Source organism: Lycium ferocissimum, chromosome 11 (genome assembly GCF_029784015.1).
Source record: "Lycium ferocissimum isolate CSIRO_LF1 chromosome 11, AGI_CSIRO_Lferr_CH_V1, whole genome shotgun sequence".
NCBI classification, from domain to species: domain Eukaryota; kingdom Viridiplantae; phylum Streptophyta; class Magnoliopsida; order Solanales; family Solanaceae; genus Lycium; species Lycium ferocissimum.
In genome coordinates, this window is record NC_081352.1 from 18,189,293 (window position 1) to 18,209,554 (window position 20,262).

The window sequence follows — 20,262 nt, forward strand, 5'->3', positions numbered from 1 at the left end:
AGAAATGGTTAATAATGAAGTTGAAGCAACTATATATACCATGGGAAAATGTTATTATGTGATAAGACTGATCCGAGAATATTATATCCGCAATATGTCACATATGGATCCTATACATCTATTTCTTATCTCTCCTTTCTATTTTTTTCTTTTGAATAATTTGCGCATTTTAGTATGTGATAAGACTAATGCGAGAATATTATATCCGCAATATGTCACATACGGTTCATATACATCTATTTCTTATCTCTCTCCTCTCTATTTTTCTTTTTGAGCAATCCGATCGCATGCAAATGATATCTTAGTTTCTAAATAAAAAGGAAATAGTTGTAAACACTTGATTTTGATCATCCCATCTCAATTATTTTCTTAAGATTTCTATCGTAACTATCTTTAAGAACTTTGTTTTCAATCTTTTTAGGAATTTAACAAAGATAAAGCAACGAAAAAGAAGTTTTTCATCTGATCATATTCTCATTACCTAAACTCTAATTCTTTTACGTTAAAAGAAATTATTTTACCCTTTATGCAAATTTTCTTCTTGATTTATCCTTTATTTGCTTATCTTTTTAATTTTCTATTGTGTGTTCCATGTTGATATTTCTCTCATGCAATTGCACCCCTTCCTTATATTCATTCCAAACGTTATTTTTTCGGTTCTCATCTTTTCTCTCTTACTTTTGCTTTTCTTCACTTTTGCTTGTATTTGTAGATTTTATTATTTTTATTTCTTTCTCGTGTTCATAATTATATAACCAAGTCAACTTTCCATTCTCTCTTTACTAATTTTTATGGAAATCTTCAAAAATCAGTTCTCTCTTTATTGACTTTTTGTTATATTTTTCATAATTTATGTTAAATTTAAAATGATTAGTCCAAAAAACCCTTCATAAATAATCTTAGTTATAATTCTCTATCTTCATCTTCTTTTTCGTAAATCTCTTTTAGCTTATATATTTTATTTCCTTTTTCACCCTCTTTGAAAATAAAAAATAAATATACAAAATAACATATCAATTTAGAAAGCTAAAACGTCAAAATCACATCATCCTACTTGTTCAATAAACATAATTTGATTTATTTGTACAGCTCAAGTGACGATTGTTACTATTTTAAATTTTAATTCATCCAATTATTAATTTATTTATTTTTAGTTTTAAAGGATTTACAATCTAATTATCTTAAATCATGCACATATAACAACAACAACAACATACCCAGTGTAATTCCACAAGTGGGATTTAGGGTGGGTAGAGCGTATGCAAACTTTACCCCTACCATGGGAGGTAGAGAGGTTGTTTCCGATATTTAGACCCTCGGACCTTACCCCTACCGTATATATATAAGATATATATACACCCAGTGTAATATAATCCCACAAGTGAGGTTTGGGGAGGGTAGAGTGTATGCAAACCTTACCCCTACCATGGGAGGTAGAGAGGTTGTTTCAGATATATAGACCCTCGGACCTTACTCCTACCATATATATATATATATTATTTTATTTTTCTATGAATCATATCAATTATGTTGAGATGAAAGAAATACCTATATTTTCTAAAGATCTCATTTGTTTTGGGATCATGCAGAAAATCATACTCATCTTATTTATTTATTTATTTATAAATAATGAAAGAATAACCAAAATCCAATATGCAATTAATACAATTATTCCTAAAATTTAGAATAGGGAATTTATACATAAAATTATTACCTTTTGAATTCAAACTATAACTACGTACAAGCTTGCAACAAACAAAAAGATTAACAAAAAATTGATACATAGCTAACGATAGCGTAATCTTCAAGCTTGAATTTGCCGAATATTTCTTACAACTAAGTCCATATGCCATTCCTGCACTTTCTAACAAATAAAAAATAGTAAATAAGATCAATAATATTGGCAGAAACATCAATAATGGGAAGAAAAAAAAGTTTTTGTAAGAAGAATTTCAAATGAAAAGGAGCAGAATTATAATAATGAAGAATTGATAAGAAAGTTATGGAATGTAAAAGGAAGAATGTTACGCAGTGAAAAATTTCGCTTTGGTATTTATAGTACCAAAGGAATTAGTAACATCACATGAAATGAAAACTAACGTATTTGAGTTATTAAATTGAATGCAAACAGATTTAAATTAGCAATAAAGGGGTTCTAAACGTTGGCTGGTTCAGGTTTTATTGAGCTTTGTTGCATTTGATTGCAACGCTTAATTGGGCTTAAGGAGACCTTTATTAATAATCCATTAGTTAATAGGAGAAATGAACCAAAAAATGCAGAAAAGGGAGAAAAATTCCAAAAAAAAAAAAAAAAAAAGGAGATAAAAGATAAATGCAATTGTTAGCCATAGAGAGGTGCCACATCACTTTGTCTATGCCTAGATTTATATTATATTATATTATACTAGTAAAACTACTAGCGCTTCGTGCGGTAATTAAAATATTAGAAAATTTCTAAAAAGACCAACAGCTAATCAGGAATTTAGATATTTTCTTCCATTTATATGAGAAAGTAAATGTTGACAAGATAACATGTGTTTGGATTAACTCGTAAACCAGCCTGATCTAGTGAGTAAATCATAAATACAAAAACAACAATTAAACCAGAAAATGTGAATTTGGTCTATTTAGAGCAAATACTTCTAAATCACATATGGTTAATTATTTATTACGAATAAAGCTTATTAAGATTTTACCTAATTAAAAAAGATTTAAGCAGTATCAAAATAAACAATTAATAAGTTAAAGTAAAGTTTAGTAGAAATCCAATTTTTGAATGTCCTTATCGATTACAAGTTAAATATGTCTTGAATACCAGATTTCTCCTCTCTTGAAATTTTAAAAACAAAAAAGAAAAATGATAATCAGAGTTTAGAAAAGAATAAAAGAAGAAAGATATTGCCTTCTTCAACGATTGAACCAGGAGTACCACTTGTCAAACTGAAAGTTTTTTTTTAGGTTTCCTTTTCATTTTTCATCCCCTCCCTAACATTTCAGTTTCCTTTATTTAGTCTTCCCTCCTTTCATCCTCTTTTTTTCCTTCTGTTACGCTAACTTAGAAAATTTAGAAAATGTTATCCTTTTTAACTAACCAAGTTGATTGAAAATAAAACCACATTGATGGCAAACACCAATATAAATCCTCTTTTTCCTTCAAATAGATCATCTCACTATCATTCTATTATTTTCATCACCACCCTATAAATTCAACAGACAACTTTTCTCAAAATAAAATAAAATGAGTGTTAACAAAATGTTACACAATAAAAGAGAGCCTAAAAGAAATACTAAAGAATCAAGTGAAAATAGCACTCGTATATGAAAGGGGTCGCTACATTGCTCCAATCATCATCGTGTATCGGCTATACTCCATCAAATCATTTTCTCTTAATCAGACACATCTTTGTAGCTTGTTCAGAATTTTTTTTTTCATTGCTTACCGGTAATTATCAACAACATACGCAAAGTAATTATGAAGAAAACAATGGGATAAAAGATGGGTGTGAAGAGGAAGATTGCACGTTGCAGCCGTTTCAATCCCTATAGAATTCTGAGAGATCATTTGTTACAACAATAATTGATCTATTATGCTCATTACGAAAGTAGTTACATACATTATTTCTTTTGGAATGAATGATTGTTTATTTAACAAGAAATATTAGAAGAAAAGACAAAAACTTGAGAAAAAACAAAAATGTGATTGCTGGCCATATATATATATATAAAGGATGAAATGTTGGCCATGTCCGGGGTGTGGTTAAAGAAGAGAGTTATTAAGAACAAAAGTTAAAAGAAAGAGATAAACAGAGTAAAGAGGCTCCTGACTGGACTGAGTCCAAATTTTATTTTAGAAAAAAAAAAAAAAAAAAAAAAAAAAAAAAAAACTAATGCTTTTGTTTAGATTGCCACTCCTTAACATAGGTAACTAATAGCCTTTTTACAATGCTCTATGATTTGGTTATTATTTTAACCGATAGATGGATCGATAACCCACTGATAACTGCTGAATAATATCAAACTATATCTTATCATTTCGATTAGCAATTTAGCTCATCTAAAACCGATGACCGATATTCATGTGAAGTGTTCCACCGCTATTATGAGTGTAGACTTCACCATTCTGTAAACAGACGCATCAAAAACATGAAAAATTTGAATGATTACAACATTTTGTTTCTCGTGTTAAAAAAATGGAAGGCATAGATGAAAATGAAAGAAATAGAAAGCCTCGTACTAACCTCAGTCCTCCATCGCTAAAGGAGTGGATTTTTCACTTTGTTGAAAAAACATTCGTCATTTCTTCCCACTGCTTAAGGCGGTGGAACTCTTGCCAAAGGAGCAAGCTACATTTATTTTTGGGTAATAATATAATGATGAATTGAATAAATGAGGTTTAATTATGTAAGGTAACGAAGAGACGTGACTGTTGGAAATTTTCGAAGAAGTGGCTTTTGGTTCTTCCTGGAAAGAAGTGACTTTTTCTTTTTTAGAAGAACATAACTAGGAAAATGTCACGACCCGAACTACGGGCCATGACGGGTATCCGGGGCTAACCACCGAACACCACTCATTCCGTTACCTATGTGCTCTCATTTATAATACTTGCTCAAGTTCATGAAAACATATCATCATTTGAAACATAATTACTTTTATAAACATAAGCCCTTTGGCTATCAAAATAATATATACACACGCACATACATATACATGAAGACCATGGGGCCATACTACCCACACATGCGTATCTACGAGCCTCTACTGGAATACTAGACATATGGACGGGACAGGACCCCGTCGTGCCCAATCATGAATATGTACAGATATGTACCAAAAGAATAATCAGTGGCACCTCCGGACAATGGAGTGCTCACAAGTCAGCTACTAGCTCCTATGGATCGACGCGTCTCCTTGCCTACACATGGGCATGAACACAGCGTCCAAAGAAAACGGACGTCAGTACGAACATTGTACTGAGTATGTAAGGCAGGAATGAAATAAGCATAATAAGAATGTCGTAAGTCATGAGATGGAGATACAACCTGCGTCCTCTTTTAAGCATCATTACATGTCATATACATTCGTCATACATAAGCATATCATGTGCATTATCATAACGCATACTTTATCATATCACATATACATCATCATACCATACATGCATCGTCGTATCAATCTTACATCATCATGTCAGTAACCCACGTCCGGGTAATTATCATATGCCGCCCATTAGTGGTGTCATGCCCGGCCCTCTAGGCTCGGTGTAAACATAGCAGCCCGCCGTAGCGGTGACATGCCCGGCCATTTAGGCACGGTGGAATCGTAAGCAGCCCGCCTTAGAGGTGACATGCCCGGCCAATTAGGCGCGGTGGAATCACATCATCATCATATATCATGCATTTGTCATCATACATCATATATCATCATAGATTTATCACTATCATTCGTTTTATGAACTCGTCATGGCATCTATCATGATTCAATATCATTATACATATATCATCAATTCGTATATTAGAACTTGGAAGCAAGTATAGTCAGGTCGGGGTGACGTAAGGTCGCGGACCCCCGACTTCGTTATGGAACGTTTATAAGCAACCTGCCTCACCTTGAAGGAACAAGCATAAGGTGAGTGTATACAATGATCAACATCAACGGGTTTCGTATAGCTTCATTAGCTTAATTGGAACATCATATCGTAGGCTATAGCATCCCTAGACTTAAGCTTATCATTATCATTATCATAAACGTAGCATATCTCTTATCTCGTATGGCTATTCGAGAATAATGACTCATAGACTTCTCGAGGATGGAACATTCGTAATAAAAGAGGAAATTCATGCCATAGGACTCATGCCTTAGAAGGAAAGGATTAGCCTCACATACCTTTATCGTTTAACTATTCTATCGCTTGCTCGTTCTCCTTGAATGCACTTGTTTATACCTTCAATGGAATTCGTGCCGTCATTAGCTAAACAATCATGAAAACGTACTTACTAAAGCTATAAAAATTTGGGCAGCATTTCCTTTGTTTATACTACTTTCCTCCATATTCCATATCAACTCCCAACATTCATAATAACAATCACAATATCGTAAACAATAGGCATCATCTAATTACATTGCCCACAATTCATAATTTCACTATAATTCTTCATAATCATGCCTAGGGTCCATTATCGCATTCCTTCTCATACAATACTCATTCCATGTTCTAAACGTCATTTATAACGCATTTGTAACATCAACACAACCATTTTCATGATTCATTCAAACTACTATTCCACAATGACATTTTTCACCCATTTAAGACCCATTTTCTACACTCTTCTACAATCCATGAGTTTCAACTTATAAATACTTCAATTAACATGGAAAGGTCATGAAACTTACCTTAAATGATGAAGAAGCAAGCCTTGGTTGGTAATACACCTCTTTCCACCAAAACCCTATTTCCTCTTTCTTGAGATTTCTTGGGTTGGATGACTTTAGAGAGGTTTCCTTCACTTGATTCACTCTAGTTCTTGTTGTTGATCTTTGATTTCTATTGATTTCTCATGGATGAAATGTTTGGAATGTTCTAGAGGTCTCTTGGAGTGTGGAGGTGAAGTATGAAATGAAAAATGAAATGAAAAGGGTCCCTTATATAAAATCAAGTTCAGCCCCGACCAAGATATACGGACCAACATATGGTCCGTATGTTTTCTACGGGCCGTATGTCTGGCCGTAGATCTGGTCCAGTGAAGTATAGTATTCTGGGCTGAATCTACGGTTGGACATACGGTCCATACTTTTTATACGGCCAGTATGTCTGGCCGTAGGTTGCCCAGTTTTTCCGAGAATTGTTTCGTCGACTCGTTTGATCTCCGATCCTTATGGAACCTTCTTAACACTTGTTTATCACTTCACTACCAATCTAAAGGACGTTATAACTCTTCCTTAGGGCATCATTTATACACCATTAACTCAATACTCAAAATTCTTATCCGTTACTCAACATATGACTCGTTTCCCTTAACAACTTTCTTTCCTTAACTCGAATGTCTTTGGAAATCTTAATTAGGATCATCAAATACTATTTCTTACTTGTCCAAACCTCGTATACATCATGCCCCTTGCTCGTCTATTCACTGTACACTAACGGGGAATTTTCCAAGGTGTAACAGAAAAAGAGAGAAAGGCCAAAAATCTGAGAAAAAAGATAAATACAAATCCTAGAAGAGAGTGTCACGTCAGCGGGCTTATATCCTGCTTATATATATATGTGTGTATATATATATATATATATATAAAAGATATAGATACTTCAAAATAGCATTGGCTTTTCATGAGTGAATGTCAGGATGCCATCCTTCTTTGAGCTCCCGAGGGTATGCCTTACTTTTGGACATTGCTTCATTTCAATGTTTTAAGAGGCAGGGGTGTGAGGCGAGGTGAGGCGAGGCGAGGCGAGGTGTTTTACGTAGCACGGGACGAGACGTAAGCCTCGAGACACGGGCGTAAGTCCCATGGATGTACGGAATGTAATTATCATGTATCTTCAATTTTATAATTTTATTACTAAGAGAATAAGTAAAAGTAAAAGCAAAAGTAAAATTTTCATTAAAGTTCCGCAAATAAATTTAAATAGCTCACCAATAATATAGAAAATTATTATAATTGCTATTTGAGAACAATAACAACACATAAAATGATAATAGACGAGATAATCTTTAAAATGTAATCATCCTCCACTTCATCGTCAATCTCCACATCTACTAGTGCTTCCCCCCAAACTAATATTTGCACTGATTTTTGTTTATATATTTCAAAGAAGGAGAAAGGTAAAAAGTATAAGAGCAATGACAAAAAATGGATAAAGTTGCCTCACATAGTGTTATGGAATCTCTATCCTAGCCATTTCAGGCATATTTATCTAAAAAAACTATTTATAGCGGTGTTATTTTCTATGAGAGTTGCTTTCTTTATTTATATATTTTAGAAAAAAAGTCACTACAACGTGAAAACATAATAGCATAAAGTATAAATATCATTACACCAATATTAAAAAAAACATGATCTATAGCAAAAATATTTTTAAAACAACAAAAATCAAATTTAACGCTCGAGGTATACGCTTTAACGCCCTGTGCTTACGCCCAAAATTCTGGAGTGTACGCCCTATGAATCTATACCTTTTATTTGCGCTCCAGAGCAATTTTGGTACGCCCCATCCTAAAACTCACCTTGGGATTTGCCCCAAAAACACCTTTAAAAACATTGCTTCATATTAGTGGGGTGAAGATTGCATAAGTATCTTGTTGCATGGTCCAAGAACTTAGTCTTGGAATTGCAGTTACTTTTAAGTTCTTATCAAGAGACAACTAGTCTTAAGTTATTTTATTATGGTATGTAGGAGAACCTAATCTTCTTTAAATGACCCTCATGGATGCCAACTGACAATGGCTTCTCTCAAAAAATTGAATCTTTTATATTATGCTCCTCTGTTTCTATTTGTTTGTCTCACTTACTTTTTTAGTTCGTTAATTTTTTTTTTTTTTTTTAACAGCTCTTTAATTCCAACTTTCCACATGTAATATCTAAGGCCACAAAATTAAAGGACATTTTGGTACATTCCACATATCCTTGATTACGGCCATTCAAAAGACTTATTTACTTTCTTAAACTTCATGTCAAGTCAAAATCATACAAACAAATTAAAACAGAGAGAGCATTAGATACAAGTAAGATGAAGTGTTGTTGTTTAGGTAACTACTATCTTGACATGCCTAAGATATTTTGTTGTGGCCTATGTGTAGTAGCGCAATTTTCTTACATAGATTTTATCTTCTGATATTCACTTATTTTATTATTTCAAATCATACAGTATGATGTTAAAAGATTTAGCATGTGAAAGATTTCAGTAGGATAGAGAGTTGTCGAAGTTTTTTTAGGGTTGTACATTTACTATTTTGTTGTCAGTGTTTGATAGGATCAATTAAAATGATTTTTTTTTCCGCTTAGCTCAAACAATGTAGCTTTATCTTTTACGTCAATGATACGTAAATATTATATAATCAGTACTTGATTTTATTTGTCTTGATGAATGAAACATATAATATTTTTTATGAATTAATAATAGCATGTTTTATTAGTATTTTGCCAACTTGAATGTTGTTTCAGTATAAAATATTGTTAAAAAAATTAGGCAAAGGAGAAATTCAAATATAGTACTAATTGTTGCTAAATTTGAATATTTACAGCAATATATTGTACCTTTCATTTGCAGCTAAAAGGAAGTGAATTTAAGCGATAATTTAATCGGATTTATTGGCAATAAAAAAAGACCCTAAAAATCCAAAAATGCTCATTAGGGATAGAATTATAGTCATTACAATTGCCGCTAAATAATTGCCTTTAAAGCTTGTTACTTTTAGTGGTAATTGAACTAAATTTAGCGGCAATAAAATGAACTCTATAAGGTGCAAATTAAGCCATCTTAAAACGAATTTCGAGTCATTGTAAGTGCCGTAAAACAATTACTGTCAATGCATGTGACTTTTAGCAGCAATAAAAACACCCTTTACCAAAGACTCCGATGAAAACTGCTAAAGGATTTAGCGACGCTAATTTCAACGACCAAACTTTAATGAACGATAAATATTTTAACAGCAACATCTGTTGCGGTGCTGCGGCTAAAAAACTTTTTTTATTCCGCTAAAGACCCTTTTTGTTGTAGTGTACCTGACAAACAAATTCAATTGTTTTTTCTTAATAAACGAATTATAGGCTAAACAAGAAATATAAAGAATTTACAATGAAGTAATGATTCATCGAAACACGTCCAAAGGACATAATAGCGTTTGGACATAAAAATATGATATTTGAAAAAATGGTATTTGGAAGATAAAAGTTGTGTTTTGAACATGCATTTATCTTGAAAAAAGTAGAAGTTGTGTGAGTGGAAATTTTTTTTACTTAAAAAACTGATCAAAACCACGTCTTAAAATTTGAAAAAAGTAGCAGTTGAGTGGAGATTCAAACTGCATGAACATTGACTAACATTTTAAGATATATTTTTGCACTAAATTGATATGAAAAAGTTGCAACTTATCGTACTTTTCATGTTTTTTTCAAATATATAAAATTTAATTTTAAGATATTAAGTTAATCTAATCCAATTTAATTTCAAAGTTTAGTCAATTTGATTCTCGAACAGTGAAAAATGTCACATAAATTGAGACGGATAGAGTTAAAAATAAATCCAATGTATAACCAAATGTGAAAAATAAAATTCATATCCAATCTAGCACTTTAGTTTTAGATGACAATTGATTGGGTGTCTTACATAAGTCGCAATACATCAGCAAACATTTAAACAAATCCAAAGTTTTCGCAATTGAATCATTGTACCTTGTTGAGAAACAAAAGAAAACACTATTATTGTAGGGTCATTGGCACTTTTGTCCCTCTTTTGTGCGGATCTTTAATTGTTGCGTTAAAGGAGTTAATCATAACGGCACGGTTAACTCCTTTAATGCAACAAGTTGTTGTGTTAAAGGTCCTTTAACGCATGAATTTCTTGCGTTAAAGGAGTTATACATTTTCCAACACGTAGTTCCCTGATCGTCTATATTTTCACTATTTTTTCATATTTTGGTCAAAGATTAGTCATGTCTAAAGAGTCCGAAACGTTAATATTTAATATAGAATCCGATATCTTTTTGTGCAAACAATAATGTAGGGCAAAAGTTTGAATATTCATATAATAATAATCCACAAGTTATTTCCTATGTGCTTAAGAAACTTGTGCCACGCGAGGCATAAAGTTCATCCGCTAAAGGACAAAATTTAAAGACTAGCCTATTTAAAGGATAAAAAATAAAAATCAACGCATGTGAAGAGCAAATCGTACAATTTCTTCCAAAAAAGAGAGCTGCAATTATTGTACCCTGTTCGATTTAATACTTTGAAAGCAACCTAATATGATAAAAAGACATAAAAGAAATATTCTTTTTTGAAAAATCAGTCTAATCTAATGTATATTATTTTAAAATTTGTTTTTTGAAAAAAAATATTCCTGTCCAAACGGGCCCTATAGTCTTAGATGACTTAACCGATTGGGTTTCTTACGTAAGTAGATACGTCAGCAAACATTTAAACGAATCCAAAGTTTTCGCAATTGAATCATTGTACCTCGTTGAGAAATAAAGAAAACACTATTATTGTAGGGTCATTGGCACTTTTGTTCCCATTTTGTGCTGCACTTTAATTTTTGCCCCTAGTAACAAATACCCTCTCCGTTCCTATTTGTGTGAACCTATTTCCTTATTAGCTCATGCAGAATGACTTCTTTCTATTTTCGGCATTGAAGGGTTGAAAAGAGGTCAAATATAGAGACGAGGCTTATTCGTCAAGTACTTAATCATTTTCTTCTTGGGTGGGTTAAACGGGTACGAAGGATACGATGTAAATGAATTTTATCTTTAGAAAAAGGTTTTAAATATGACATGACATGTTAAATAGGTATTTTTATTTTCTGAGTCAGATAATAATAGTTGGGTGACTTCATTGTCCTAAAAAAAATAACTTTGATAGGTAATTTTCATAAGTTGAATGACCAAATAAGGAATTAACTCCGAATCATATAGAGAGTGAACCGACGTTGCAATAAAATTGTGCCAATAAAAATTGTCGTTGAAGAGAGAGAACAAGAACTAGCCGTTGCAAAGAAAGTGTAAAAATTAAAGAACGTGGAAGATATTTTTAAAAACTTGTCAAAACCCCGTCTTAAAATTTGAAACTCATCTGCAAAAAATAATTTAAAAATCAATCTAATATATAACCAAATGTTATTTTAATTTTTCATTTTAATATCCAAACGGGCTGTAGACTATGGTAGTCTTAGATGACTTAATCTATTGGGTGTCTCACGTAAGTTTCAATACATCAGCAAACAGGTCAATAAATCCCAAAATTTTCACAATTGAATCATTGTACCTTGTTGAAAAAAAAGAAGAAAAAGATAAAAGGGAAAGACAATTCACAATTATTGTACCCTGTTCAATTTAATACTCTGAAAGCAACGTGCATGATATAAAGACACAAAAAGAAATATTCTTTCCTTAGAAAACAATTGACTATAAAATTGACCATCACTCTCTTTCTCAGTTGCTGCAACTACTAGTAGTATAGTTAAGCTTGTATAGTAAGTCTCTTCAAATACCCATGTAGAATTTAGCTTTGATTCAGTTCTTGATCATCATCATTGTTATTGTTAATATTATGTGTTTGAATTATGTTATATATTGTTGGGTAAGTGTTTTCTTGACTGTTTCTTGGGCCTTCTTTTTGTTTTTCTTGTTTGAAATTTGAGTTGTTTGAATGGTTTTTCAGGGTTTTGTGAGTCTGATATGATCATGGTTGGTAAAATTTTAGTAAAGTTCCTTAATGGGAGAATAAAGAAGCAAAAGTGATCTTGAAAAAAGAAAAGAAAAAACTAGACTATGGGTGTGTTCAGTAGGAAGGAAAATGTTTTCTTGGAAACTATTTTCTAGGAAAATAAGTGGGTTTATTACTTATTTTCTAGTGCTTGGTGAGTAAGCAACAAAATATTGCAAAACACTATGGGGGTGGGATAGGGTGGAGAGTGGGGATTCGGGGTTGGCGGGGGATGGGATGGTAAAGAGGTGGGGATTGGGGGCATTGGGTGGTTGGGGAGGACCTAAGTTGCTCGGACTTGGGTGCGGGTGTCCGATACGGGTGCGGATCCTTCATGATCTAAATTTTAAGATTCGGGGATACGGTTCCAAGTACGGGTACGGGTGCGGGGATTCGGCTAAAAATAATTCAAATATCTAAAAATAGAGTTATAAAACCTAAATTATGAGATATTATGTGGAAAACTTGAGGAGAATCTCGGAAGGAGATAAAAGGAAAAGGAGTGACATAGAAATTTCTATATACAAGGTATTCCATTTTCTTTAATTTCACCTTAGCTTTTGTTTAGATTACATAAATCAATGAATCTATGCGGGATTTCTCTATCGATCTCGGTCAAAGTATCCAAAATTGGTTGACCAGATCGGATACGGATCCCCCACAAACACCCACACCCACGTCGTGTCGACAGGGTGCGGCACCGAAAGTGAAGAGTCCAAGTAACTTTGGGGAGGACACAATGAACTTGGAATGTCACTTATGAAACATGTTTTCCAAACATTTTGACCAACCAAAACTATGTTAGAAAAAAACTATGTTGCTTGGACTCTATAAAAATGTCGCCGCACCCGTGTCGGATTCTCAAAAAACGCACTACTTTTGGAGATTCCCGCACGCACCCCTCGACATTTTTGAAGATCCGAGCAACATGCCAAACATGACAAAACTGGAAAATATAAACACACCCTATGTCATCTATGCAAAAAGCAATATAAAGAGTGTAAAAGTACTAGATATTGTTAGTTTATATGATAAGGCAGTAAGTTGCTAGACTGGAAAAAGTAAAACACTCCCCATTTAGCTAGATGATTGACTGAAATTGAGCTGAAAATATGTCAAATTAATTAGGTTGATTTCCGTCTATTCTTCTTCTCTGGTGTGACCTATTTGGTTAGATTACAGATCAACAGCCATAGCAAATGCACCGAACACTTGCCAACTACATTAACATCTTACTGCATTAGTAGTATAAAAACCTACATTTCTCATGTCTCACAATATAGGTTTGTTCTCAATAATCCTGCATAAATATTGTTTTACCCAGTAAAACTTTTACCTTAGTGTTGTTTATCTTTGTTCTTTACAAGTATTCTTACTTGTATGTAGACTTCAGAGGCTTTGAGAGTAGAATTTGGCTATATGGGAAAGACAATTCAGGTTTTCGGATTCCCTTATCTTGTGTCTGCAGAAGTAGTCAAGTTATTCTTAGAGAAATATACAGGAAATGGAACCGTGTATGCATTGGAGGTTAAGCAGTCGAAAGGAGGACCTAGAGCATTTGCCAGAGTTCAATTTACCAACAGCAGAAGCGCGGATATTATCATCAATTTGGCTAGTACGAGGCTGTATTTTGGCTCTTCTTATTTGAAGGCTTGGGAAATGAAAACTGATATTGTCCAACCAAGGACGTATGTGCAGCAGACGGATGGCATAACTTTGAATTTTGGATGTCAGATATCAGACGACAAGTTTGCAGTGTTGGGAAGTAGTAGACAAGTTTCAATTAAATTTGGCGTTGGATTGAAGAGAATGTACTTCCTTTTATCATGTGGTTCAGTTGATTATAAACTTCAGCTTTCATATGAAAATATATGGCAGATTGTGCTTCATCATCCGTATGGTCAGAATGCTCAGTTTCTCCTCATACAGGTAATTATTCCAAACCTTTAGCTATTCTTTTCATCCGTGCTGGTCTTTGTGACTATTTGATTGTTGGTTGAATGGTACACAATTCTTTGTCATGTATTGTTTTTTGGTCCACAGCAAAATCATTTCTGTATTCCTGTTATGCATGCAAAAGTTAGACGCGTACCAGCTTTGCCCATAAGGCTGTGTAGTGTTTTAAAACTTTCTAGCAGATGATGACGCTGAGTATGGGCCTATATTATTTGCAATCTGTATGTAAAAAGGCGGTGGTCAGAAACGCCAAAGATTTCACTGGTTAATGAATAATCATAGAATATATGCTAAACATTGGCTTCAGAGACAAAGATCTAAACTCTAACAAGTTCTCTATCCCAAATTAAAAAGATCTAACAAGCCTCTATGACACAGCAAGGATTTGCAGCTATTTCTTGAGCTTTGATATTGTGCTATTTTGTGTCTGAAAGTGTAGGAAATTGATACTTTCAATCTAGGCCAAGTATGCAGATAGCCACTCAAAGTTGGCACAAAATGTCAATTAGGCGCTAAAACTTTACTAGTGTCCAGATATCAGACGGAAGAGTCATAAAAGGCTGTGCCTTCAGTCAAAATCATGTGCTTTTATTTTCTCTGTTTAGCTTAGGAGGGCGTTTTCTGTACTTTTGTATTCGTTGTCCTTCCTCATTGGTGGATATAGATGGGTTACTGTAGCTTCTTTCTAAATTTTTGATGTGTTGACTGTTTTATCCTCTTTGGTTTGCAGTACTTGTAACTTATTTGCACTGAGGAATTGCCACATTGCATTAGCTGCATCACGACACAGAATGCAGCAACTCATATATCTATTGATGAATCATAAATGAAAGCAGTCACTGCTAATAACCATATAAAAGGCAACTAAAACTCTGTTAATTTCGTTGGCTGTAATGTGCTTTTGTCCAAATTTACCATATTGTGTTCTTGTTAGGATCGGGAACCCGGGTAGTGCGGAATTTATCCAAACAATGTTGTAAAGACAATCACAAAGACAATAGAAGTTGATAATAATGACAAGTAGAGAAAATAAAGAAGACACAAATTTAACGTGGTTCGGTCGGTGTGACCTACGTCCACAAGCGGAGAGGAGCAATTCTACTATACCAAACGAGAGTACAATAGAGAGTACAAAATTAGAGATAATACTCTAACTAACCCAAAATATCCCAAGAGAATAACCTCACAAGATCACTCCAAAGAAGGGTTCACACAAGTGTTTCCCAACATTAACTCTCTTACAAATACTCACAATTATTTAAAAAAAAAAAAGGGAGAGAAAAAGAAACAAGATTGAGTTTACAATTCTTGTTGGTGTGTCTAACAAATGATGAATTTTCAACCTATTTATAGAAAGAATTAACCTCTTGATGACATCAACAAGAGTTGAAAATCAACTTGTCTGTTCACTTTGCTGCATATATAGCAAATCCTTTGTTTGACAATATGGATTTGGACGGTTGCACATTTGAAACATGCTAAAAAACGAAGGCCACTTTACAAAGCTGATATAATAATCTTGCTCCATCTACTCCGCAAAAGCCCATATGGGCTAAATCATTCTTCATGAACGGCAATCAATTTCAAGCAGAGCTTGAACTTGCCAACTGGAAGAGGCTTCGTAAACATGTCAGCAGGATTGTCTCTGGTGTTGATCTTCTGAACAGAGACCTTTCCTTCAGCGATGGTTTCACGGATAAAGTGATACTTGACATCGATATGCTTTGTCCTCTCATGATACATCTGATCTTTAGTCAAGTGAATGGCACTTTGACTATCACAGAAAATGGTAATATCACCTTGGTGTAAACTTAGTTCAGCAAATAGACCCTTCAACCATGGAGCTTCTTTGATCGCCTCGGTCACTGCCATATATTCTGCTTCGGTAGTAGATAAAGCTACTACATGTTGTAATGTAGCTTTCCAACTGATAGCGCAACCACCAATGCAAAATACGTAGCCTGTTAGTGATCTTCTTTTGTCAAGATCACCTGCATAATCAGAGTCTACAAAACCAACCAAAGTGTTAGTATTTCTCCCAAACTCCAAACATGCGTTTGAAGTACCTCGCAAGTATCTGAGAATCCATTTCACAGCCTGCCAATGTGCTTTACCGGTGCAAGCCATATACCGGCTTACCACACTTACTGCTTGTGAAATGTTCTGGACGTGTGCACACCATCGCATACATAATACTGTCAACTGCATTAGAATATAGTACCTCCTCTGACTGCGGTGATTGAGCAGCTGATAACTTAAAATGAGCAGCAAGAGGAGTACTCACTGGTTTAACATTTTTCATGCCACATTTTTCATGCCAAACCTCTCCAAGACCTTCTTCAAGTACTTTTTCTGGGTCAAGAATAGCCTGTTGGCTCCTTGATCTCTTTTTATCTCCATGCCAAGTATTTTCTTAGCTGCTCCCAAATCTTTCATTTCAAATTCACTTTTCAGCTGACTTTTCAAATTGTGAATTTCTGTCAAATCTTTAGCAGCAATGAGCATGTCATCAACATATAACAACAAGTAAACAAGTGAACCACCATTTAACTTCCGGAAATAAACACAACTATCAAACATGCTCCTCAAATAACCATGACCCAACATAAAAGAATCGAACCTCTTGTACCATTGTCTTGGAGACTGCTTTAATCCGTACAAGGATTTCATCAGCAAACAGACATGATCTTCTTTTCCTTCAATCTCAAAACCTTCGGGTTGATGCATGTATATTTGTTCCTCCAGTTCGCCATGTAAGAAAGTTGTCTTAACATCAAGCTGTTCTAATTCCAAATCATACATGGCAACTAAGGCAAACAAGACACGAATGGAGCTATGTTTAACAACAGGTGAGAATATATCATTAAAATCAACTCCTTGTACCTGACTATAGCCCTTTGCAACTAATCGTGCCTTATACCTTGCATCTTCAACTCCTCGAATTCCATCCTTTTTCTTGAAGACCCATTTGCAACCAACAACTCTCTTTCCTGATGACAGCTTCACAAGAGACCAACTACCATTGTTGTGGACAGATTCAATTTCTTCATTCATTGCAATCAACCACTTGGCTGAATCAGCACTAGAAACTGCTTCTGAATAATTTGATGGTTCTCCAATTTCTTCAGTTTCCTGTGCAACTGAAAATGCAAATGCAACATAATCTCCATACCTTCTTGGTCTTTGAATTTGTCTCCTTGGTCTGTGTATGACTATGGAACACTCATTTGGTCCAACTTCTTGAGCTTCAGCTTCTGGATCAACTTCTGGAGTTTTAACTGTATTTTGTTCCACAATTGATGAGCTTTGCTGAGAAGGAATGCCAAGCTCAACCTCCACCTACTCATGTATACCCTGCTCTTTATTCTTGTTACAAGAACTAGAAGACTCTTTTCTGGGGTGTAACATAGAGGGTTCGTCAAAGATTACATCTCTGCTGATTATAAATTTCGGTGACTTGGGATCAGGATACCAGTATCCAAGGAAAATACACTTTTTAGCCCTTGGCTCTAATTTTCCGTCATTCACATGTATGTACGCAGGACAACCAAAATTTTTTAAATCAGAATAATTAGCAGGAGTACCAGACCACATTTCCTCCGGAGTCTTAAAGTTCAAAGGTGCAGAAGGAGCACGATTAACAATATAATAAGTTGTACCGATAGCCTCTGCCCAAAAGACATTTGTCAACCCAGCATTTGAAATCATACAACGAGCTCTTTCCAAAAGAGTTTTGTTCATCCTTTCTGCAACACCATTTTGCTGAGGCGTCATCCTCACAGTGCGATGTCGAGCAATTCCTTCATTTTTGCAAAATTCGTTGAACTCATCATTACAAAATTCCAAGCCATTATCTGTTCTAAGCCGCTTGACCTGTTTTCCTGTTTGCTTCTCAATCAAAACTTTCCATTGTTTGAAAGTTAAGAAAACATCACTTTTATTTTTCAGGAAATAAACCCAAACTTTCCTTGAGTAGTCATCAATGAAAGTTAGCATATACCTGGCACCACCTTTTGACGGGGTACGAGAAGGACCCCAAAGATCTGAATGAATGTAATCCAAAGTACCTTTTGTTCGATGAATTGCTGGAGATTTGAAGCTGACTCTTTTCTGCTTCCCGAACACACAGTGTTCGTAGAACTCCATATTTCTTGTACTTTGTCCACATAGAAGACCTCTTTTGTTGAGGATGGAAAGACCTTTCTCGCTCATATGCCACAATTTGGTGATGTCGGAATCAGTTTGATTTGATGTGGAAACTGCAGCAGAACCTGTAACAGTGGATCCCAACAAATGTACAATGTACCAGATCAGCATGCTTTCATGACTACAACAGCACCTAAGGTGACTTTTAGAACTTCACCTTCACCTGTGTATTTGCACCTAAGAGATTCTAGAGTGCCCAATGAGATGAGATTTTTCTTTAAGTCAGGAACATGCCTAACATCGGTGAGGGTTCTCACAACACCGTCGTGCATTCTGATTCGGATTGTACCTTTACCAATAACTTTGCAGAGAGCATTGTTGCCCATCAAGACAACTCCGCCTCCAACAGATTCATACGTGGTAAACAAATCCCTATTGGGACAGATATGGTAAGAACAACCCGAATCTAAAATCCACTCATTGTTAGATTTAAAGCTATTGTTAGTAGCTAAAAATATTGTTCCTTCGGTCTCATCTGCAGCTACACTTGCTTCAGTGGTGTTAGTATTTGGGTGCTCATTTTTCTTTTCCTTATGCTTTTCTTTGTTTTTCAACTTATAGCATTCGGAAATAATATGACCTTTCTTATGACAATATTTGCACACAACATTTCTATATCTAGACTTTGACCTTGATTTAGACCTCTCATTACTGGATTCTTTCTTATCAGATCTACCTCTTACAAACAAGCCTTCCCCGTGGGATGTACTACTTTCCCCAGTAATAGCTCTATCTATCTGTTCTTTTGATTTCAAGATAGATTTGATTTCTCTGTAAGAGATATTATCCTTTCCATAAAGTATGGTATCTCTTATATGCTTAAATGACTGGGGTAAGGAAATAAGCAATAACACGGCTGGATCCTCATCTTTAACTTCAACATCAATATTGGTCAAATCCATAAGAATGGAATCAAATCCATGAAGATGTGAGAGTATAGAAGTACCTTCAATTGTACGAAATGTGTAAAGCTTTTGCTTCAGGTAAAGTCTATTTTCCACTATCCACTTCATATACAGGGTTTTTAGTTTTTCCCACATGCCTTTGGCTGTGGTTTCTGCAGAAACTTCACGTAAAACCTCATTTGAGAGATTTAAAATGATACCTGATTTTGCCTTTTTGTCTATGACGGCAAATTCGGGATCCGTCATACTCTCTGGCTTTTTCTCCTTTCCTTCCAGTGCCATATCTAAGCCATCCTGAATTAGGATAGCTTCCATCAGTTCGTTTAGTGTTTGGCCTGGATACCACGGTTATAGATTAAAAAAACTGTCAATGTTCTTTAATCGTTTTTCGAGTTTTCTTCTTTAATCAAAACTAAGCACGTAATAAAATTAAACTAAAGGGCTATGGAAATGGCCCTAGTCTATGATACAAACTGCTTGCACCTAGTGATTATTTTGATGTTATTACAGAAATTCCGTAATTATTGAAGGTACGATGAAAAGCCATATTGATGTTAAATCTTATAACATACCTAGAGATTCCCTAATTATTTAGTGAAGCGTCTTTTTTGAGAAAGATTATTTATGAGCAATCTAACCACCAAATTTAAAAAAAAAAAAAAAAAAAAAAAAAAAAAATCTTTACTTGGAGTTTTTTTTTTTTTTTTTCCCCACCCATTTAGGAGGATTTATAGTGTTCCCACACTTCCCCTCCGGAGTGTGACTCGAACCCGGGACC

The 20,262-nt window shown here is 34.4% G+C and overlaps 1 protein-coding gene across 6 annotated transcripts in view; it reads left to right on the top strand.

The window, feature by feature from the left end:
* The window catches only part of LOC132036788 (RNA-dependent RNA polymerase 1-like), a 31,994-nt gene extending 16,383 nt beyond the window's left edge, over nucleotides 1-15,611 (top strand). The window contains exons 1-3 of one of the 6 annotated variants that reach the window (XM_059427173.1): nucleotides 11,989-12,184; nucleotides 13,804-14,346; nucleotides 14,461-14,756. In XM_059427173.1, coding sequence (XP_059283156.1) covers nucleotides 13,837-14,346; nucleotides 14,461-14,559 — 609 coding nt within the window. In that variant the 5' untranslated portion in view covers nucleotides 11,989-12,184; nucleotides 13,804-13,836 and the 3' untranslated portion in view covers nucleotides 14,560-14,756. Of the gene's footprint in view, nucleotides 1-11,988; nucleotides 12,292-12,739; nucleotides 12,946-13,803; nucleotides 14,347-14,460; nucleotides 14,765-14,812; nucleotides 15,033-15,103 lie in introns of those variants that run through there. The other 5 variants (XM_059427170.1, XM_059427169.1, XM_059427171.1 and 2 more) reach the window with 5 other exon arrangements.
* Nucleotides 15,612-20,262: the final 4,651 nt, after the last annotated feature.